We start from the raw sequence: 24,053 nt of genomic DNA, 5'->3' as shown, positions 1-24,053 counted from the left end.
AGTTAAGAAGTTTTTAATGACCAGGTGTACCCTGAATTTTCCTGACTGCATATCTTACCATGCCCATAGTATATGGAGTATAAAAGAATTCAAGTTAATTAGAACCTCTGCTTATTTGATGAGGGTTCAGGATCTCAGTATTCGCTGCAGAAAATTCTTATTAAAACAATTTTGTAGAAGCAAAATAATAGTTGTAGATACAAACTAAAATGCAAAGGAGAAATAACCTAGGAAATTTACTCTGCCTAGTACAAACTGAAATTACACACACATCCTGGATTAATGAGATCATCTGATGTTAATGAAGCTCTCTTACATTATCTGAATAAGTAAATCCTTCACACCAAGTAGCTCTGATCTTACTAACATTTACTGTTTAAACAATTTTCAAAGGAAATTCGTCAAAAATGGACTAAAAACAGTGAAGATAGGTTTGACTTTAGCAAGGCACCAAATGGGGAGACCTGCTAAGCAGAGCTGACTTTATTTAGGTTTGTTAAAAACAAAAACAGAATTTAAATTGTTCCCAATCATTTCTAATCTCTACATGTCATACCAAAAATAAAATTAAGAACCAGCCAACCATACCAGGTCTCCTTGTTGCCATTCATCTTCAGCACCAAATACATATTCCTGGACTGTTGCTTTATACTTCATGTTATTCAAAGGATCACCAAATTCACAAAAATGGTCACTGCTGTCAACGTTTTGCTTTTCTGGCATTATGAGGTTATATCCCAAGCACCGATTGCCACGTCTGCCTGGCGGAAATCTTTTGGACGGCAATCTGGTTACATTTATTGAGTTTATAGCCATGGTGTAAGAACTGTCGATTTTCCTCCCATAATGGCTTGGCCTATTGTTTTGATTCCTCAAGTGCTCTCTGACTGGCATTGCTTTTACCAAGCCTTCACCCCCTTTACAGCTGACCAATTCCAGTTCATTTCCATCACTAAAGGTTAAAGGCTCCTCGGTTTTAACCTCACTCTTTGTACTCATTCCCCAGTCCAACACAGCATTTACACATTCACTTCCATTCTCTCTGAAAGTGTTTATTTCATAAAATTGCGGGTCTAGGTTAGTTATATGCAAGTTGGCATTATCTTTACACTCAATAGTGCACCTATTTTGGGAATAAAATCTGGGATGTCGCAATTTATAATGGAACAAAAGTTCTTTTTGAGTAATAGCCTTAAACGAGCATAACATACATCTCTGTTTTTCCATACCAGCCTTCAGATCATCATTACTGGATACCAGAGAAGCAAGTTCATTATGACCGGTCTTCATGCCACGAGAGCTATACGGAGGTTCAATATCATGGTATATGAGATAGTGATTAATGAGCCCTTTCTGAATTAAATGAGTGTACTCACACAAGGCACATTTGAAAACAATATCAGAGTCTTCAACTTGAGCACAAGTAATACTCTGCCTGATGCAATAATGTCTACAAATAACTCGCCTTGATGAGCAGGTAAAATTACAGACCTGGCACTGAAACACCACCTGTGTCTCACTGCTAGAGGTTGAGGTGGATCCTCGTGGTGCCCTGACCTGTAGATTGTTGACAATTTGCCTCTCTGATTCTTTCTGGTTACAATTTTTGGCTACTTTTATAGATGTATGAGTTTTCTGGTAATGCTCAAATAAAGAAACCCAGTCTCCACTGTATGAACAGTGTTCGCAGAAATACAACTCAGAAGATCCACGAAAGCAGGGCACAGCTGGATCAGTAGATTCTGAATCAAATGAAAACATGGTGTGTATGGACAAAGGCAAATTCATCTCTGTCGACATGTTCGTCTTACGGCTGTATTTCCGAATCCTGTTGCAGGATATATTTTCTTCAGGGTGTTGTCTGTGGTAGTGCGAAAGGACAGACATAATGTTAGTACTTGAAAAAGGACAGATGTCACACTTGTACATAAAACTGCAAACATTTCCAGATTCCTTTTTTGCACTTGATGTAGAACAGAGAATTTTGCTTTTGTCTTCTGTTGATTTTGCTAATTTCCCATCAGCATCGTTATTTCTGTAAACCTGTGCATCGGTCCTTTTATCATCATCTGTATCAGATAGCACCACTTCAATTTCAGCTATTGTGTCAAGCAGACAATCATCATCACACATGGAAAACTCTGCCGCTCTTTCAATCTTCTGTTGATTTAAAAAACTATATGCCTCCATCACCCACTCAGCCTGCTGCTCCTCTGTTGTTCTACAATATGGAATGCTGCGCCTGGGCTTTGCACTTCGATTATTTAGTACGGCAACTGCTGGCCTGCATTTGATTGGTGATGCCATACGACTTTTCAGGGTTTTCACAATGGCTTCCAATGCCAGGCATTTACTAGAAGGCACACCTTTAATGTTCGGACTACCATCATTTGCCTTCTTGTAAGGAGTCATTAAGGTTGAAAAACATGAAGGAGCTCCAATAGTTTCTTTAGACATTTCTGAACTTGCCTTAACATCTGAATCATTAACCAGAAGACAAGGTACTGAAAATTGTAATTGATCATTAATCTGCTGCACCAACAATGCCTCACAATCAGAGTCAATGTGCTGCTTACTTAAACAATTATTTGATTCAGTAACATCCAATTTATTAGGGCAAAACAATGGTTTTGCAAAGGAGGGCACCAAATTTACATTTTCACTTCTTATATTAGTATCTGGTATTGACGTAGGAAAGTCGTTTCTTTCTAAGGATAACATACTGCTGCCCGAAGTTAACTTTTTTGAAGTGCACTGCCTTTTACAAAGCTTCAGTATTCTTAAGCCACTGGAAAAACTAACAGAGCGTTTAAGTTTACGACTTCCGCTGGGGTGGAGATGCACATTTCTGACATGGCGCAAGACACGACGACGGTACAAAGTGTGAAATGGACAAATAACACAATGAAATAAACACAGTCGTTTTATATAGAGTACAGTTTGGCTTTTTTTAAGTTTTAATGTTCTCAGATTTTTTGGCCCAAAAGTAGGATGCAGTACAGATTCCTGTGGCATGCTCTCCGAAGGTTTGCAACCATCAATTTTTGGGATGTCATCTGTAGTATCTTTTCTGACAGGATTCTCACATTCAGGTCTAATTGGCTCACTTTTCCTCACTACTGTCTCTCTTTTCAGAGGAGCATAATTAATTGAATGAACTTGAGAATTCAAGTAATTTTCTCCACATCCTAAGCACTGCAGCCCCATTGTGGTGGTTGGCACTTCTTTGCCAAATTCAAAGTGGCTGTGAAGTTCTTTGGCATGATCTTCAAAGCACTGTTTATTACATGTGTAGTATCCACACCACATACAGGACATTTTACCAGTCTCCATTACTGGTTTTCCATCTACTTGCAGTTCTGGCCCATCTTCAGTTAGTTTATCAGGATTAATCTGTTTGGATGTATTATTCTGTGGTCCATCTGAAGTAACAAGAAAAAAAAAATCTTCAGACAATTCACTTTCCTTAGTTACTTCTAAAATGGTTTCATTAGGTTTTGTATGGCCCAGGTCTTTTATTCCCAGTTCTTCAGCACTGGCACTTTCGAAGTACAAAGCAACATTATTAGTGTCCTTTAGCAGAAGATGATCCAATTCCGATTTCTTGGTGGAAAACCAGTGTTTATTACTTTCATTATCATCATGTGCAGTACTACATGCATCCATCACCTGCTCGCTGGTGAATTTAACATCAGTGCTTAAATTGCAACTGGAAAGAGCAACTTGTTTGTTTGAATCTTCCAGTGTTCCTAACTTGCCAATAGTCTCACAAAAGGCATTCATGTTTTCCCTGAGCATTTTATATCCATACTGATCATGGCAGTATTCACCGCTGATCTGCAAATGGTCAAGTGACTGATTGCTGTGACTGCTGGGGATCAAATCCTCACTGAAGGCATTCTCGTTCCAAAATGTTAAATCTTGTCCTATACACCAGGGAGAAGTGGAAATATTACAATAAATTACATAGAATTACATAGAATGTACAGCACAGAAACAGGACATTCGGCCCAACTAGTCTGTGCTGGTGTTTATACTGCACATGAGTCTCCTCACATTCCAACTACCTCATCTCAGCCTTTCAAAATATCCTTCTATTCCTTTTGCTCTCATGTACTCATCTAGTTTCCTTTGGAAAGCATCTAAGCTATTTGCCTCAACCACTTCCTGGGGTAGTGAGTTCCACATTCTAACCACTCAGAGTAAAGAAAATTCTCCTTATTGCATTTAAGAACATAAGAATTAGGAGCAGGAGTGACCTCAACTCCACCTTCCCGCACTATCCCCATATCCCCTTAATATCAAAAAAATCTATCGATCTCTGTCTTGAATATACTCAACAACTGAGCATCCACAGCTCTCTGGGATAGAAATTTTCAAAGATTCACAACCCTTTGTGAAGAAATTTCTCCTCATCAGTCCTAAATGGCTGACCCCTTTTCCGGAGACCGTGACTGCAGTTCTAGACTCCCCAGCCAGGGGAAACATCCTCCCAGCATCTACACTGTCAAGCTATGTAAGGATTTTATATTTTTCAATGAGATCACCTCTCATTCTTCTAAATTCTAGGGAATATAGGCCTAGTCTCCTCATAAGATAATCCCCACATCCCAGAAATCAGTCTGGTGAGACATGGCTCCAGGGTGACCAAGACTGGAAATTCAACATCCAGGGGTATTCAATATTCAGGAAGGACAGGAAAAAAGGAAAAAGGAGGTGGGGTAGCATTACTGGTTAAAGAGGAGATTAATACAATAGTAAGGAATGATATTAGCCCTGATGATGTGGAATCTGTATGGGCTGAGCTGAGAAATACCAAGGGGCAGAAAACGATGGTGGGAGTTGTATACAGACCCCCAAACAGTAATGCCGAGGTTGGGGATGGCATTAAAACGGGAAATTAGAGACGCGTGCAATAAGGACACAGCAGTTATCATGGGTGACTTTAATCTACATATAGATTGGGCTAACCAAATTAGTAACAATACTGTGGAGGAGGAATTCCTAGAGTGTATACGGGATGGTTTCCTGCAACAATATGTCGAGGAACCAACTAGAGATCAGGCCATCTTAGACTGGGTATTATGTAATGAGAAAGGATTAATTAGCAATCTTGTTGTGCGAGGCCCCTTGGGGAGGAGCGGTCATAATATGATAGAATTCTTCATTAACATGGAGAGTGAAGTAGTTGACTCAGAGACTAGGGTCCTGTGGTAAACCACTGTTATACCTGCCTGTGTGGGTGTTTGTATTCCACTGTGTACATGTCTGTACATGCCTCGGCTGACTCCTCCCACGAGTCCAGGTATAAAGGTGACTGCTCCACAGTCCCTCTGTATTCTGGACTGGTCGACCACTCGAGGCACACCTTCATTCTCTTGTTAATAAAAGCCTGTTAGTTACTCGCTTAACCTCAGTCTTTTGAGTAATTGATAGCGCATCAGGTCCTGAATTTAAATAAAGGAAACTACCATTTGTAGGGAAATGGTGTTAGGGAAATTGATGGGATTGAAGGCCAATAAATCCCCAGGGTCTGATAATCTACATCCGAGGGTACTTAAGGAAGTGGCCCTAGAAATAGTAGATGCATTGCTGGTCATCTTCCAAAATTCTATAGACTCTGGAACAGTACCCATGGATTGGCGGGTAGCTAATGCAACCCCACTATTTAAAAAAAGGTGGTAGAGAGAAAACGGGGAATTATAGACCAGTAAGCCTGACATCAGTAGTGGGGAAAATGCTAGAGTCAATTATAAAAGATGTAATAGCAGAGCACTTGGGAAACAGTGACAGGATCGGACAAAGTCAACATGAATTTACAAAAGGCAAATCGTGCTTGACTAATCTACTGGAATTTTTTGACGATGTAACTGGTAGAATAGATAAAGGGAGAACCAGTGGACGTGGTGTATTTGGATTTTCAGAAGGCTTTAGATAAAGTCCCGCATAAGAGATTAGCGTGTAAAGTTAAAGCACAAGGGATTGGGGGCAAGGTATTGACTTGGATAGAGAACTGGTTGGCAGACAGGAAGCAAAGAGTTGGAATAAACGGGTCTTTTTCTGAGTGGCAGGCAGTGACTGGTGGGGTACCGCAGGGATCGGTGCTAGGACCCCAGCTAGTCACAATATATATTAATGATCTAGACGAGGGAACTAGATGTAATATCTCCAAGTTTGCAGACGACACAAAGCTGGGTGGGCTTGTGTGCTGTGAGGAGGATGCCGAGAAACTCCAGTATGATTTGGACAGATTGGGCGATTATACTGCATCTGCCGTATGTGGATAAATGCGAGGTTATCCACTTTGGTGGCAAAAACAGGAAGGCAGATTATTATCTGAACGGCAATAGATTGGGAGAAGGGGAAGTGCAACGAGACCTGGGTGTCCTCGTGCACCAGTCGCTGAAGGTAAGCATGCAGGTGCAGCAGGCGGTTAAGAAGGCAAATGGTATGTTGGCCTTCGTAGCGAGAGGATTCGAGTACAGAAACAAGGATGTCTTGCTGCAGTTGTACAGGGCCTTGGTGAGACCACACCTAGAGTATTGTGTGCAGTTTTGGTCGCCTTATCTGAGGAAGGATGTTCTTGCCATGGAGGGAGTGCAGCAAAGATTCACCAGACTGATACCTGGGATGGCAGGAATGACAGATGAGGAGAGATTGGGTCGATTGGGCTTATACTCGCTGGAGTTTAGAAGAATGAGAGGGGATCTCATTGAAACTTATAAAATTCTAACAGGACTAAACAGACTAGATGCAGGAAGGATGTTCCCGATGGCGGGGGAGTCCAGAACCAGGGGTCACAGTCTAAAGATAAGGGATAAGCCATTTAGGACAGAGATGAGGAGGAATTTCTTCACCCAGAGAGTGGTGAACCTGTGGAATTCTCTACCACAGAAGGCAGTTGAGGCCAATTCATTAAATATATTCAAGAAGGAGTTAGATATATTTCTTAAGGCTAAAGGGATCAAGGGATATGGGGAGAAGGCAGGGGCAGGGTACTGAGTTTGGATGATCAGCCATGATCTCATTGAATGGCAGAGCAGGCTCGAGGGGCCGAATGGCCTACTCCTGCTCCTATCTTCTATGTTTCTACGAATCAACATTTAATCCAGCCTGGAATGTAGCCATCCTGCAGATTTTGAGAGAACAGATTACTACTCTGAAATTAGTAAAGTAAAAGGTGAAAAGGACAGAGCACTCAGGTGTTACAAAAAGTTAAATCTAATTCTAGGAAGGAAACGACTTAATCAAATTAACACAAAAGCAAAATACTGTGGATGCTGGAAATCTGAAATAAAAACAGAAAATATTGGGAACACTCAACAGCTCAGGCAGAATCTGTGGAGAAAGTAACTGAGTTAATGACCTCTCATCAGAACTGAAGATGGTGGCAATGAACAGCTTTTAAGCAAATGCAGAGCCAGAGAAAAGGGGGCAGGGCGGGGGGTGCAGTGAAAGAGTAAAAGTCTGTGATAGGGTGGAGGGCAGGAGTGATTAAATGACAAGAGGGGTGATGGCGCAAGACAAAAGGAGGTGGATAATGGGAAAAACATGGAAACAAAAGATGGGTCCAGAGGAGGTATAAATTGTTACAGAACATCCAAGAGAAAATGGGAGCAGTCATTAATATCTAAAGTTGTTAAATTCATCTTGTTCAATGTTCAGGCCGGAAGGCTGTAAAGTGCCTAATAGAAAGATTAGGTGCTGTTCCTCCAGCTTGTAATGAGCTTCATTGAAACAGTATAGGAGGCCGATGGTTCTGGGAGGGAGGGAAAGGGGTAAGGGTAGAAGTGCGGGAATGGGGTGGATGCGGTCGAGGGCCCAGTCAACCACGGTGCAGAGGAATCCAAAACTGAGGGGGGGGGGGGGGGGGGGAAAAGACATTTCAGAAGCACTGGTGTGGATGGTAGCATAGTCCAGGGTGTGGGATTCTTGGGCAACAGGCATTCATGGTTTTAAATTCTAGATTATTGGCAGCTTTATTTTATTTGTGATAGGTATTTATTCGATTTCCTTTGTCCCAGTTTGAACTTCAAAAGGAGACAGGAGGTATATCTAGTTTGCAGTAGATCTTTAGTTTTTCTGGGCCCAATGAGATGGAGGAATACATATGCAGACTCCTTGAGCAGAGATTAAGCTTCACATGCAAGTTATGTTACAGATGTTAGTTTATGTAGCATTAGAGTGAGTGAAGTGTAATGACTATTATTATTTTTGTATACAGGAAGGAGTTCTGCAATCAAATGAAAGCTGGTATATTGACCTTCAGCTATGGTTTTAACTTCTACTTTTAATAAACCGGTTTAATAGTAGCCTGAAGTGCAGTCTGAGGCCCTAAAATTCTAACAGCGATGGAAGCAAAATGCAAAGAATATCACCTATGGGACAAAAGCAGGCTATTCAAATATAAAATAAATCATCACTAAAATGTAGTGGGAAAATCAGACACTTGGCTAAATAATGAGGATGGATGAGAATATAACATTCAGGGGTAGAATGTTCTTAAGAAAGTGGACAAAAAGGAGGTATTGTACCCCTATACATCAGGAACACCTGGGAAGTAATCAAGGTTGACCCTGCACATGAATGAAAGCTACAGAAAGAACTACTCTGGATAGATAGCGCTAGAACAAAAAAATACAAGCTAACACCAGGGGAATGTTTACATACCCCATTATTACCACCCACACTATTATTTTAAATGACTATTTTGACAACCTTTGTGAACACAATAAATTGGGTTATTTTCACTTGGGTTTTATTCTTGCAGATTTCAAGTCTGCCTTTGTCATGAAAAAGCCCAATATTTTACTATAAAAGTAGTTAGAAATTGGCCAGAAACACAATTAAAGTCTGCTCGACCTTAAGATTCCTCAAAAATATATATGGGCTCATCAAAAGATTATACATTTTATAAATACAAGTTTTTGGTAAAAAAATTAAAAAAAATCAGGAAACTGAAGCAATTTCATTTTCATTTAAACCTCAAATGATATTTGCAATGTTTTTATTAGAAATCAGAAAGCTACAATCCTACCTTCTTGGTTCATTTTAGATTTGTTTCCTTCCTAGTTGGCCTAGCTGTGTCACTGCAGATTTCTCAACACATTCCCTCTGCAATTGGAGGCAGACAGTCTGGACTGCAGACTATATTAGCAGCAGTCTAACTCCAGGAGGCATAATTCACCCAAATTACTTGAAACAAGAGCAGCTTTCCCCCAAACTAATCCAAATGAGCCAAGATTAAACTGTTAAGTAGCCCAAGTGCTCACACAATTTCTCATTTCTTCTCCCTTCATCTCCAAAAGCAGTGCCTTATACTGGGATGCAGATTCACAGATGCCAGCAGCTCATTCCTAACCATTCCATGAGTGAAGTAGTGAGGATCAGTGCGTTATTCAACTATGGAGAGCATCAGAATCAAGTTCTTTACACACATGTACTCAACAAAGGTCACCGGGTAACAATCAGCAGCACCAGCCTGGCCAATATTTCCTTTCCGTCCCAAACACAATGTCAATAGTAATTCCCCCACCAGTGCCCCAACTGAGATGAATTAACTCAGCGGAGACTTATAATTGAACTCAGGACCTTCTTGGATGGTACTGTTTAGTATGTAAGAAGTCACACGACACCAGGTTATAGTCCAACAGCTTTATTTGAAATCACAAGCTTTCGGAGCGCTGCTCCTTCTTCAGGTGAAGTGGAGAAATGCATAAAGACACAGCTTATATAGTCAGAGAATCATGTCAGGTGTTTACAGGTAACCTTTCCAACTGCCATTTATCACACCTCGGCAGAGAGATAATCACAGCAGTCAAAGGTGTGAATGGTGTCCAAACAGGTCAGTCAGGGAAACATTACATCAAAGAACAATGAGGTGGGGTCACAAGGGGTCAAATATTGCAGATGCTGGGGTCTGTATGAAAAACAAAAAAACAGACAAAAAACATTTTTTTTGGCTGGAAATCACAGCAGGTCCGGCCGCATCTGTGTAGAGAGAACAAGCCAATGTCGACTCGAGTCTGGATGACCCTGCATCAGGTGGGGTTACATGTAGCGTGACATGAACCCAAGATCTCGGTTAAGGCCGTCCTCATGGGTGCGGAACTTGGCTATCAGTTTCTGCTCGACGATTTTGCGTTGTCGTGTGTCTCGAAGGCCACCTTGGAGAATGCTTACCCGAAGATCGGAGGCTGAATGTCCTTGACTGCTGAAGTGTTCCCCGACTGGGAGGGAACACTCCTGCCTGGTGATTGTTGCGCGGTGTCCATTCATCCGTTGTCGCAGTGTCTGCATGGTCTCGCCGATGTACCATGCTCCGGGGCATCCTTTCCTGCAACGTATGAGGTAGACAACGTTGGCCGAGTCACATGAGTATGTACCATGTACCTGGTGGGTGGTGCTCACGTGTGATGATGGTATCTGTGTTGATGATCTGGCATGTCTTGCAGAGGTTGCTGTGGCAGGGTTGTGTGGTGTCGTGGTCGCTGTTCTCCTGAAAGCTGGGTAATTTGCTGCGAACGATGGTCTGTTTGAGGTTAGGCGGCTGTTTGAAAGCGAGTAGTGGAGGCGTGGGGATGGCCTTAGCGAGGTGTTCGTCGTCATCGATGACATGTTGAAGGCTGCGAAGAACATGGCGTAGTTTCTCCGCTCCAGGGAAGTACTGGACGACGAAGGGTAAGAACGGGATATGACGCTCGACTCGTCGATCGACAGTTCCGACGGGCCACAGCGAAAAATCGCATAGACCTCCTCAGAAGACAAACACGGGACACAACCAACAGAGTACCCTTCGTCGTCCAGTACTTCCCCGGAGCGGAGAAACTACGCCATGTTCTTCGCAGCCTTCAACATGTCATCGATGACGACGAACACCTCGCTAAGGCCATCCCCACGCCTCCACTACTCGCTTTCAAACAGCCGCCTAACCTCAAACAGACCATCGTTCGCAGCAAATTACCCAGCTTTCAGGAGAACAGCGACCACGACACCACACAACCCTGCCACAGCAACCTCTGCAAGACATGCCAGATCATCAACTCCCATCATCACACGTGAGGACACCACCCACCAGGTACATGGTACATACTCATGTGACTCGGCCAACGTTGTCTACCTCATACGTTGCAGGAAAGGATGCCCCGGAGCATGGTACATCGGCGAGACCATGCAGACACTGCGACAACGGATGAATGGACACCGCGCAACAATCACCAGCAGGAGTGTTCCCTCCCAGTCGGGGAACACTTCAGCAGTCAAGGACATTCAGCCTCCGATCTTCGGGTAAGCATTCTCCAAGGTGGCCTTCGAGACACACGACAACGCAAAATCGTCAAGCAGAAACTGATAGCCAAGTTCCGCACCCATGAGGACGGCCTTAACCGAGATCTTGGGTTCATGTCACGCTACATGTAACCCCACCTGACGTAGGGTCACCCAGACTCGCGTCGTCGTTGGCTTGTTCTCTCTACACAGATGCGGCCGGACCTGCTGTGATTTCCAGCCAAAAAAAATGTTTTTTGTCTGTTTTTTTGTTTTTCATACAGACCCCAGCATCTGCAATATTTGACCCCTTGTGACCCCACCTCATTGTTCTTTGATGTAATGTTTCCCTGACTGACCTGTTTGGACACCATTCACACCTTTGACTGCTGTGATTATCTCTCTGCCGAGGTGTGATAAATGGCAGTTGGAAAGGTTACCTGTAAACATCTGACATGATTCTCTGACTATATAAGCTGTGTCTTTATGCATTTCTCCACTTCACCTGAAGAAGGAGCAGCGCTCCGAAAGCTTGTGATTTCAAATAAAGCTGTTGGACTATAACCTGGTGTCGTGTGACTTCTTACATTTGTCCACCCCAGTCCAACTCCGGCATCTCCACACCACTGTTTAGTATCACATCATATAGTGTATTTACACACCGAAACATTAGGGTAAGCCTTCACACAAATTTGCTGAAAGAATTTCTTGGGAGGATTCAGCTTTTCAACTATATTTATTAATTGCCAAAAGGTCCTCTACTGGCTCAGCTGCTTTAACCAATGAATAAGTTATCCAGGTAAGAAAAGGTCTCAAGTTCAATCCCCAGTCTATGCCAAGCTAGCTGGTTTCAGACAGAACAGCAAGTGGGGCAGCATTACAACTGGCTTGTGTCCCTGGGTTAGAAAGGGGTAAGTCACCAATATTCATGCTCCTGAACCCATCCAAGAGTCACTAGATAGGATCAGAAGCATGAAAAATTGCAGGTGTGCAGATGTCAGGCGAGGACAATTTTGTGCTCAGCCATAATATTCCGCTTGCAGTCAAATAGAGTGCAATCGCACAATTTCAAGGTGCATGCTTGAATCATGGCCAAGGTACTGGAGGACAACCAGGACCCATGGAACAAAAATTCCTTCCCCCAATCCATTCAGAAAATGTTCAAAAAGGTGCGTTGCTACTTCACCTGAATTAATGCAGGAAACCCTCCTCTCATTATTGGCTACTTCAGTCTACTAGAGTGACCACATAGCTGCTTCTTACAATGTTCAGACAAACCTATGAACTTTAAAAACTGGTCAGTTTTTTCACTCAATTTCCAATCTGTTGGTCATCTCCAAGTCTTACCTTTTTATTTTAGTTGCAAACCGAGCACTCCTTCATTACTATAATCAACTACTCAGGTGAATCAAATATATCTATTGAGCAGTGTATGTCAAGAGAGCTATGGGCTTCACTGCTTGTATAATAGTTACTCTAACTCCACAATGATGCTGTGTATTATTTGTACAGAGTTACGTGCAGAAATAAGAAACTAACCAAAGAACAAAATACCAGAACGTTATGCATGGATTCTTACCAGGATTCACAGATGTCTGCACGTCAGGCTGAGTGGAATGCAAGCCAGAGCATGGCCAAAGTGGAAAAATCGGATCGGACGATTTCTCAAGAGGACCGTCATAAGACTGAAAGTCAGCATGAGTCTCCAGAATGTGAATGTCCAGCTCATCCACACACGTAGTCCATAAGTCACAATAATTACAATGAAACATCTCAACGGTAATTGATCACACCTTTACAGAAACTTTCTGAAAGAGAAAAATAATGTTACCTTTGTTCAGTTCCTTTCAATAAGTACTTTACCAGAAATGAGGCAGCACGATATCTGAATGGCAGATGCAAATCCAATTCCTCCCCACTCTAAATTTCCAATCTCAGCCATGCCACTGGGGCAGGGGCAGGGGGGAGAATGAAAAGAGAAAAAAAATCCAATGGTAAATTAGCACTGGGCCACTCCAATGTGTGTCCTAGCAGTTAGCCAAGCACCGCCCCCAACGGAGAAAAAAATAAACAAGAAAAGAGGGTCCTTGCCATTACAGGAGGTTAAACTCAGGGTGGCATTGTGGCTCTGGAACTGGTTCTTAGGAGGAATGCAAAAGCATGCTGGGGGCAATTTCCCCTTTTTATGTGAATTTTATGCTCAAGGTGAAGGATGCTATTTTGGGCACCCAACGCAAGTATCAAGATGTCCTAGATCAAGCATGATTGGATGAAGTTTAAACGCTTCCTGCTCCTGCCCCAGTAAAGTGTTTCAGCCGAACCTGAGAGGGGGGAGAGGGGAGGGGGTGGAGAGGGGGGGGGAGAGGGGGGGAGAGAGGGGGGGAGAGAGGGGGGAGAGGGGGGGGGAGAGAGGGGGGGAGGGGGGGGAGGGGGGAGAGGGGGGGGAGAGGGGGAGAGAGGGGGGGGAGAGAGAGGGGGGAGAGAGAGGGGGGAAGAGAGAGGGGGGGAGAGAGAGGGGGGGAGAGAGGGGGGGAGAGAGAGGGGGGAGGGGAGGAGGGGGGGTGGGGGGGGGGGAGAGGGGGGGGAGGGGAGAGGGGGGGAGGGGAGAGGGGGGAGAGGGGGGAGAGGGGGGGAGAGGGGGGGGAGAGGGGGGGGGAGAGGGGGGGGGAGAGGGGGGGAGAGGGGGGGAGAGGGGGGGGAGAGGGGGGGGAGAGGGGGGGGGAGAGGGGGGGGGAGAGGGGGGGGAGAGGGGGGGGGAGAGGGGGGGGAGGAGGGGGGGGAGGAGGGGGGGGGAGGAGGGGGGGGGGAGGAGGGGGGGGGAGAGGGGGGGGAGGGGGGGAGAGGGGGGGAGAGGGGGGGGAGAGGGGGGGGGAGAGGGGGGGGGAGAGGAGGAGAGGGGGGGAGAGAGAGGGAGGAGGGGGGAGGGGGGGATTGCAGACGGAGTGAATACACATGCTGAAGATGGGCTGCTGAGATTTTAGTGTTTTTAGTGTCTAAAGTGGGGAAAAAAAGTTTCATTTCATTTCAATTTTTAAAAGGTTTTAAAATTAAATTTAGTTCTAGTTAAGTTAGTTTAGTTTAGTTTAGTTTAAGTTTAGATTAGTCTAGACAAAGTAGAGAAGGAAAAGACCGCCAGAAAGACTACCAAAGAAAAAAAAAACCCAGAGGAAAATAGAGGAAAAAAAAAGCCAAAGCAAAAAAAAAAGCCAAAGCAAAAAAAAAAAAGAAACAAGAGAAGAACTACACAAACCAGTGAACGGCAGCCACACGGGGCTTCAGCAGCGGTGGTTGAGTCGGCGGCATCGGGACCGAGTTCGAGGAGGCGAGGTGACTCGGGCCGCAGCCCAGCGGTCCAGCAACCGGCACAGCCGAGGGGACTCGGGCCGCATCCCAGAAATCGGAACGCAGCCCGGCAACGGGCACAGCGGAGAGGACTCGGGCCGCATCCCAGAAATCGGCACAGCCGAGGAGATCCGGAACGCAGCCCGGCAATTGGCACAGCGGAGAGGACTCGGGCCGCATCGCAGAAATCGGCACAGCCGAGGAGATTCGGAACGCAGCCCGGAAATCCAGCAATCGGCACAGCCGAGGGGACTCGGGCCACAGCCCAACAATCCAGCACGGGAAAGGCCCGAGGAGCCAGGCCAGCAGGCACAGAGACCTCTGAGGAGAAGGAGAGCAACCAGAAGGCTCGCAACCAAGACCGTGAGTACAGGGCCCAGGGAGAGAGGCCCAGGGAAAGGCCCGAGGAGCCAGGCCGAAACAGAGGCCCAGAGACCTCTGAGGGGGAGGGGAACAGCCCGAAGGCACCGGGAAACAGCGGCTCACAGACTCAGACCTGAGAAGGGTGAACCCAGGAGCCGAGGCCCAGGGACCACGGGGTCGGAGAGGGGGACTGGGAAAGTTCGCGAACAGGGAGAGGGTAACACCAAACCCGGGGCCCCAGAAAAGCTTATTCTAAGATCAACAATACTTTACCAAAAATGAGCGAATCAGAAGATCCACAACAGCCCCGCTTCCAGATTCCCCCCAACACCACAAAAAAAGCTATAAAAACGATCAAGCATGCTCAGATGAGAGAAAAACCAGAAACTCTCTTTACTGACTGTTACAACAATGGGACAAAAAGTAACCTCATATTCTACTCAGATCAGCCAGCGGCTTGGATCAGAGCAATAAAATCACACTATACCAGTGTTAAGCTAAAAAATACCGCAAATGGGTCCATAATGAAAATTAACACACCAGGAGACAGTTCAATCACGACTGTCAACGCGTACAATACCGGAACAATATTAGTGCAAGGCAACCTCGACAAATTTGCAACGGCCTTCAGGACACTGAAAAGATCAACTACGAGGGGAATGAACAGCCCCAGAGTGGCCCGCACTCCCCCCAACATTGACAACTTACCAGGAGAAAATCTGCATGGTCAAGGGATGAACGAGCCACACAGTTCAAACCAGACACTAACCCCGGGGAACCACAGCCACACGATACAACTGACAAACCCCAGCATAACTACCACGGAGGAAGCCACACATAGTTCCCCTACCATTCCCAGCCCACCAAGAGAAGAGCAGCATAGCCAGGAAGTGAGTGAGCCTTCCAGGGCCGACCAGCCTAGCCAGGAAGTGAGTGAGCCTTCCAGGGCCGACCAGACACATACCCCGGGATCACACAGCCAGATACAACCAAAAGATAAATTTAATCAATTAGAGATAGAGATGGTTAAACTTAGAGAGGAGGTCCTCAAATTGAATGACAAACAAAAGCAGGAGAGGGAGAGACACAAGAGAGAGCTGAATAGACTTGATAACCAGGTGAATCTACTTAAGAATCAGGTGAAAGAGCTGCAGGAAAAAGAAGAGAGCCATAGAGGAGAGAAAACACCATTAGACCAGCAACCAGAGACTAGAGATAAGACAAGACAGAGCCGGACGGAACGGCTGCACTCCCACACGGAACAAAAGCAACAGACACACAATACAAGGGGTGCCACACAGACCGACCAGCATGCTGACTCGCAATCTTCCCCCACCACCATGGAACCACAAGCGAGCCGCTCACAAGAGGTACGCACACACCAGACACCCCAGCCCAGCACACACACTATGAGTCCAGGCGAAAGCCACCAGACAGTAAACACAAACAAGGCTGACGTCGTAATACTCATAGACTCAAATGGGAAATTTCTATGGGAGAAAAAGCTATTCCCTAGAAGTAAAGTAGAAAAGATCTGGTGCCCAACAACAGACAGAGCCATGGGATGGCTGACCAAAGCCAGATTAGGCTCCCCCCAACACATAATAATACACACGGGCACAAATGACCTAAAGGCCAAACAGAAAGAGGTAGCAACATCGCTCAGAGCAATGATTAGGAAGGCAAGCAGTACATTTCCAAACACTAGAATCACTGTTTCCACAATATTGCCGAGAACAGACTTCAACAACACAATTCATGAGATAAATGCCAGCATAGCAACAGAATGCGAATCAAACCACAACGTACACCTGGCCCAACACCCCACCCTCGATGAAGAATGTCTTTACGACCACGTCCACATCCAAAGGCAAAAAATATCGATCTTTGCTAAAGCCCTGAAGGACGTCGCTTTTAACCGGGTCCATACCCAGACTCCAAGAGGACCCCCCCCCGACCACCAGAGATCAGCGGGGTACATATCAGGAACACTACAAAGACCACCACCACACCAACCGAGACCGGAGAGGATCCCCATGCAAAACAACATTATCAGACCTGCACCACTCCTGTCCCACAGGGGAATAGGACCGCTACCAGCCAGACTGAGGGAGAGATGCACAGGACGTACGCAATACCTCAGACAGAAACAATCCATTAAGAGACAATAAGCAGATGTGCAGCAGCATCTACTTCCGCCTTATGGATCAAGGACTAATTAATAGAAAGAACTGTAACCAAATTGTATTAACTTTTGTAGACAACTGGGGTGATCTTTTTTTTCCCCCACACGTAGACACGACAAACACGTACCACTCTTTAACCTATCATAGAAAAAGATAAAACTTAACATGAAATCCTTATATATTTCGACCTGGAATATCCAAGGTCTACGCTCTTCAGTGCGAGAAGTGAAGAGTAGGACCCTAGAGTTCATAGAGGAAACTAAAGATCTAGACATTATCATTTTACAGGAAACTTGGTATAAAGGAAAAGGACACACCGGCTGTCCCCAAGGGTACACTGAGCTAGTGGTCCCCTCCAATAAATTACCAAGTGTAACCCAAGGCAGAGACTCCGGAGGCATACTGATCTGGTTTAAAACAGAACTTAAGAATTACATCAAATTTATAAAAAAGGGCGAAAACCATATGTGGCTCAAACTTGAGAGGGAGATTATCTCAAACACCCAAGATGTTTACATTTGCGCACTTTATATCCCTCCAATCGATTCCCCGTACTACAAAGAGGACACCTTCTCCAACATGGAGGGGGAAATTATCCAATACCAGGCCCAGGGGAACGTGTTGATCTGTGGGGACCTCAATTCAAGAACGGGCGAAGAACCAGACTTCACCAATAATCAGGGAAACAATTACGTATTCGGGAATAACCACTTTGACATCCCTTCCCTTCCATACAGGCATAACTGCGACAAGCAGTCAAATACCAACGGTAAACAGCTACTACAGCTCTGTCGAAACCTGGGTCTGTACATTGTCAATGGTAGGTTCATAGGAGACCTCCTAGGAAGATCGACCTACTGCTCACCTCTTGGCTGCAGCACAGTAGACTATATGATTACAGACTTGGACCCATCCTCTTTCAGAGCATTCACAGTCAAACCACAAACAACACTGTCAGATCACAGCCAAATTACTATGTTTCTCAAAAAGACAGAAACAAACAACATAGAAACACAACCCAGTAAACTGTACAACACCAAAAAATCGTACAGATGGGCCAAAAACGACACGGAAAAATACCAGAAAACAATTAGCAATGCATCAACTCAAGCTCTCTTAGACACCTTTCTGGATAACATATACACTCACAATAAAGAAGGCGTAAACCGGGCAGTTAGTAAACTAAACAATATTTTTGATAATTTGGCAACAAATGCAAACTTGAAAGCTCGCAAGAACAAACCCAAAACAAAAAACTATGAAAAATGGTTTGACCATGATTGCCATAACATGAGGAAAAAACTTAGAAAACTATCAAACCAAAAACACAGACATCCAGAAAACGAGGAATTACGCCTTACTTATTGTCAGACGCTAACACAATACAGAAACACACTCAGGACCAAAAAGAGCAATTTATTAAGAATACACTCAGCTCCATGGAGGAATCTATTGAGTTGAATTGTTTCTGGACAACTTGAAAACACTACACAAAAAACAACACGACGATTTGTCCATTCAAAATGCGGACACATGGGTAAACCACTTTGAAAAATTATACCAGAAAACACACTAAGACCAGAGCAACACCAAATACGCAAAAAACTGGAAAAGCTTGAAATGGCCATAAAAGATAACCAAAACCCGCTGGACGCCATAATAACAGAAAAAGAACTTCTTGAAAAACTCAAGGACCTGCGACCAGGAAAAGCTTGCGGGACAGACGGCATACTAAACGAGATGATTAAACACGCAGACGACAAACTGAAACTGGCTATCCTAAAACTCTTCAACTTGGTTCTGAGTGTCGGTTATTTCCCTGACATCTGGAACAAAGGACTCATAACACCCATATACAAAAGTGGGGACAAAATCGACCCAAACAACTATCAAGGCATCTGTGTAAACAGTAACCTGGGGAAGGTATTCTGTAGCATCATAAACAAAAGACTTATAAACTTCCTTGAAGAGCACAATGTCTTGAGTAAAAGCCAAATTGGATTCCTGCCAAACTATAGAACATCCGATCATATCTTCACCCTACAGACCCTAATTGACAAACACGTTCACCATAACAAAAGCAAAATCTACGCATGCTTTGTAGATTTCCAAAAGGCTTTCGACTCCATCTGGCATGACGGTTTATTCCTGAAACTTATCGAAAGCGGGGTAGGAGGTAAAACATATGATGTAATTAAATCAATGTATACAAACAATAAATGTGCAGTTAAAATTGGAGACAAACAAACAAAATACTTCCCACAGGGGCGGGGGGTGACACAGGGCTCGCCAATCTCACCGACACTCTTTAATATTTACATTAATGGATTGGCAAAACTACTTGAACAATCTACAGCACCCGGCTCACCCTATATGAATCCAAGGTTAAATTCCTCCTCTATGCGACGACCTGGTTCTGCTGTCACCAACTAAGGAGGGTCTACAGCAGAACCTGGACCTGCTGGAGTCGTACTGCCAGACTTGGGCCCTGACAATAAATCCCCAAAAAACCAAAGTCCTTGTGTTCCAGCAAAGATCCAAACAACATGGACCCACAATAAATTTCACAGTAGGAACAACCAAAACTGAACAAACCACTCACTACACATACTTGGGCTTAAAAATCAGTTCTACGGGAAACTTCAAACTGGCTGTGAATGAACTGGAAGAGAAAGCAAGAAGGGCTTTCTATGCCATCAAAAAATCAATCCAAATAGAAATCCCAATTAGCATTTGGCTCAAAATTTTCAAATCAGTAATTGAACCAATTGCACTCTATGGCAGTGAGGTCTGGGGACCACTAACACAACAAGATTTTGCAAAATGGGACAAACACCCAATTGAGATCCTACATGTGGAATTCTGTAAAAGTATCCTCCGGACTCAAAGGAAAACAGTAAACAACGCATGCAGGGCGGAACTAGGCCAATACCCATTAATAATCACTATCCAAAAAAGAGCCACCAAATTTTGGAATCACCTACAAATGACCAACCCCCAATGCTATCACTACGACGCCCTGAAATGCCAAGAGCTGACCATAAAGAAGAATACCCTCAGTCAACTAGTCCTGGGACTCAATAAAGTAACTAATAACAATACTAACAATAACCAGTCCCAGGACAGTGACAGGGTAACACAAAGAATTCGACCCAACACAATCGTCGCTAAGCAAAAGGAAAAATATCTGACATATTGGGCAGAAACAACAAAAACCCAAAGCAAACTCAATTGCTACTTGGCCCTAAACAGACAATACAACATAGCTGATTACCTGACCATGGTAAAGGATAACAAACTGAGAAGAACCTTGACAAGGTACAGACTTAGCGAACATAGCCTAGCGATCGAAAAAGGCAGACCAGGCAGCCAAGAGAAGACAGGATATGCTCTCACTGCAGTCAGGGAGTAGTTGAGACAGAGATGCACTTCCTCACAGCCTGTGGAAAATATCAGGGCATCAGAGAGAATTTCTAACAAAAATTCTCACAAATATGCCCTGAATTCAGAAATCTGACTGACAACCAAAAACTCCCATTCCTACTGGGGGAGGAGAGAAGCTGTGTAACACTGGCGGCACACTATGTTACAGCTTGCCATGAACAGAGGGACAACCAGTAAACTAAGACAAGAGTATATATAAACAAGGCGAAAATATATTTATAAACTCAGGGATATACCTGTTTATACACTGTATGAATGGAACCGCGTTTATGTGTTCAACCATAAATGTATTTGATGCTTTGGCAACATAAGATGTACCTTATCATGCCAATAAAGCGATTTGTATTGTATTGTATTGTATTGGAGGAGGGCGGGGGAGGGAGGGAGAGGAGTGGGAGAGGGAGGGGGAGGGGGAGAGGGAGAGGGAGAGGGAGGGGGAGGGGGAGGGGGAGAGGGAGAGGGAGGGGGAGAGGGAGGGGGAGGGGAGAGGGAGAGGGGGAGAAGGGGGGAGGGGGAGAGGGTGGGAGGGGAGGAGGGGGAGAGGGAGGGAGGGAGGGGGAGGGGGAGAGGGGAGGGGGAGAGGGAGGGGGGAGAGGGAGGGAGGGGAGGGGGAGAGGGAGGGAGGGGGAGGGGAGAGGGAGGGAGGGGGAGGGGAGAGGGAGGGAGGGGGAGGGGGAGGGAGGGGGAGGGGGAGAGGGAGGGAGGGGGAGGGGAGAGGGAGGGAGGGGGAGGGGGAGAGGGAGGGAGGGGGAGGGGGAGAGGGAGGGAGGGGGAGGGGGAGAGGGAGGGAGGGGGAGAGGGAGGGAGGGGGAGGGAGGGGGAGAGGGAGGAGAGGGAGAGGGAGGGAGAGGGAGGGAGGGGGAGGGGAGAGGGAGGGAGGGGGAGGGGGAGAGGGAGGGAGGGGGAGGGGGAGGGGAGAGGGAGGGAGGGGGAGGGGGAGAGGGAGGGAGGGGGAGGGGGAGAGGGAGGGAGAGGAGGGAGGGGGAGGGGGAGAGGGAGGGAGGGAGGGAGAGGGAGGGAGGGAGAGGGAGGGAGGGGGAGGGAGAGGGAGGGAGGGAGGGAGGGAGGGAGGAGGGAGCGGGAGGAGGGAGCGGGAGGGAGGGAGCGGGAGGGGAGAGGAGGAGGGGAGAGGGAGGGAGGGAGAGGAGGGAGGGAGAGGGAGGGAGGAGAGGGAGGGAGGGAGGGAGGGGAGGGAGGGAGGGAGAGGGGGAGAGAGGGAGGGTGGGAGAGGGAGGGGAGGGGAGGGGGAGGGGAGAGGGAGGGAGGGGAGGGGGAGAGGGGGAGGGGGAGAGGGAGGAGGGGAGGGGAGGAGGGGAGGGGGAGGGAGGGGAGGGGGAGAGGGAGGGGGAGAGGGAGGGAGGGAGGGGGAGAGGAGGGAGGGGAGGGGAGGGGAGAGGGAGGGAGGGGGAGGGGAGAGGGAGGGAGGGGGAGGGGAGAGGAGGGAGGGGGAGGGGGAGAGGGAGGAGGGGGAGGGGAGAGGAGGGAGGGGGAGGGGGAGAGGAGGGAGGGGGAGGGGAGAGGGAGGGAGGGGAGGGGAGGAGGGAGGGGGAGGGGAGAGGGAGGGAGGGGAGGGGGAGAGGGAGGGAGGGGGAGGGGAGGGGAGAGGAGGGAGGGGAGGGGGAGAGGGAGGGAGGGGGAGGGGAGAGGAGGGAGGGGGAGAGGGAGGGGGAGGGGAGAGGGGGGGAGGGGGAGAGGAGGGAGGGGGAGAGGGAGGGGGAGGGAGGGGGAGAGGGAGGGAGGGGGAGGGGAGAGGGGGGGAGGGGGAGAGGGAGGGAGGGGGAGGGGAGAGGGAGGGAGGGGGAGGGGAGAGGGAGGGAGGGGGAGGGGAAGGGGAGGGGGAGGGGAGGGAGGAGGGGAGGGGAAAGGGAGGGAGGGGAGGGGGAAAGGGAGGGAGGGGAGGGGAGAGGAGGGAGGGGAGGGGAGAGGGAGGGAGGGGGAGGGGGAGAGGGAGGGAGGGGGAGAGGGGGGAGGGGAGAGGGAGGGAGGGAGGGGGAGGGGAGGGGGAGGGAGGGAGGGGGAGGGGGTGAGGAGGGAGGGGGAGAGGGAGGGAGGGGGAGGGGGAGAGGGAGGAGGGGGAGGAGGGAGGGGAGGGGGAGGAGGGGGAGGGAGGGGAGGGGAGAGGGAGGAGGGGGAGGGGGAGAGGGAGGGAGGGGAGGGGAGAGGAGGAGGGGAGGGGGAGAGGGAGGGAGGGAGGGGAGGAGGGGAGGGGAGAGGGGAGGGGAGGGGGAGGGGGAGGGGAGGGAGGGGGAGAGGGAGGGAGGGGGAGGGGGGGAGGGAGGGGGAGGGGGAGGGGGGGAGGGGAGGGGGAGGGGGAGGAGGGAGGGGAGGGGGAGGGGAGGAGGGGAGGGGAGGAGGGGGAGAGGGGCGAGGGAGGGGGAGGAGGGGGAGGGAGGGGGGAGGGGAGAGGAGGGAGGGGGAGGGGGGGGGAGGGAGGGAGGGGGAGGGAGGGAGGGAGGGGGGGGGGAGGGAGGGAGGGAGGGGGAGAGGGAGGGAGGGGGAGGGGAGAGGGAGGGGGAGGGGAGGGGAGGGGGAGGGGAGGGGAGGGGAGGGAGGGGAGAGGGGGAGGGGAGGAGGGGAGGGAGGGGGAGGGAGGGGGAGGGGAGGGGGAGGGGGAGGGAGGGGAGGGGGAGAGGGAGGGAGGGGGAGGGGGAGGGGGTGGGAGAGGGAGGAGGGAGGGAGGGGAGAGGGAGGGAGGGAGGGGAGAGGGGAGGGGAGGGGGGAGGGGGAGGGGGAGGGAGGGAGGGGGAGGGGGAGGGAGGGGGAGGGGAGGGGGAGGGGGGAGGGAGGGTGGGGAGGGGGAGGGAGGAGGGGAGGGGGAGGGAGGGAGGGAGGGGGAGAGGGAGGGAGGGGAGTGGGAGGGGAGGGGGGGTGGGAGGGGAGGGGGAGGGGGGAGGAGGGAGGGAGGGGGAGGGAGGGAGGGGGAGGGAGGGGGAGGGGGAGAGGGAGGGGAGGGGGAGGGGAGGAGGGGGTGGGAGGGGGGAGGGGGAGAGGGAGGGAGGGGAGGGGGAGGGTGGGAGGGGGAGGGAGGGAGGGGAGGGGAGGGAGGGTGGGGGAGGGGGAGAGGGTGGAGGGGGAGGGGGAGGGGAGGGTGGGGGAGGGAGGGGGAGGGGAGGGGGAGGGGGAGGGAGGGGGGGGGAGGGGGAGGGAGGGAGGGGGAGGGGAGAGGGAGGGAGGGGGAGGGGGGAGGGGTGAGGGAGGGAGGGGGGTGGGAGAGGGAGGGAGGGTGGGAGGGAGGGGGTGGGGGAGGGGTGGGTGGGGAGGGGGGAGGGGGTGGGGGTGGGGAGGGGAGGGGGAGGGGGAGAGGAGGGAGGGGGAGGGGAGAGGAGGGAGGGGGAGGGGGAGGTGGGAGGGTGGGGGTGAGGGAGGGAGGGGGAGGGGGAGGGAGGGAGGGGGAGGGGAGAGGGAGGGAGGGGGAGGGAGGGAGGGAGGGGGAGAGGGAGGAGGGGGAGGGGG

At 48.5% G+C, this 24,053-nt stretch overlaps 1 protein-coding gene across 4 annotated transcripts in view; it reads right to left on the bottom strand.

Moving 5' to 3' along the window:
* The window catches only part of LOC147108412 (uncharacterized), an 80,156-nt gene extending 67,083 nt beyond the window's left edge, over positions 1-13,073 (bottom strand). For 3 of the 4 annotated variants that reach the window (XR_015080588.1, XM_086005026.1, XM_086005025.1), the window contains exons 1-2: positions 12,845-13,073; positions 589-3,926 (exon numbers count right to left, since the gene is read on the bottom strand). Coding sequence is in view for 3 of the 4 variants with exons in the window: in XM_086005026.1 (XP_085861152.1) it covers positions 589-3,926; positions 12,845-13,037 (3,531 nt within the window). In the remaining variant the exon portion in view is untranslated. The remainder of the gene's footprint in view (positions 1-588; positions 3,927-12,844) is intronic. The other variant, XM_086005027.1, reaches the window with a different exon arrangement.
* Between the last annotated feature and the right edge of the window lie 10,980 nt (positions 13,074-24,053).

This window comes from Somniosus microcephalus, chromosome 13 (genome assembly GCF_052327205.1).
Source record: "Somniosus microcephalus isolate GS21.2 chromosome 13, FLI_Smic_1.0, whole genome shotgun sequence".
NCBI classification, from domain to species: Eukaryota; Metazoa; Chordata; class Chondrichthyes; order Squaliformes; family Somniosidae; genus Somniosus; species Somniosus microcephalus.
The sequence above is the reverse complement of the archived record's forward strand: the minus strand, read 5'-3'. Positions and strand labels throughout refer to the sequence as shown.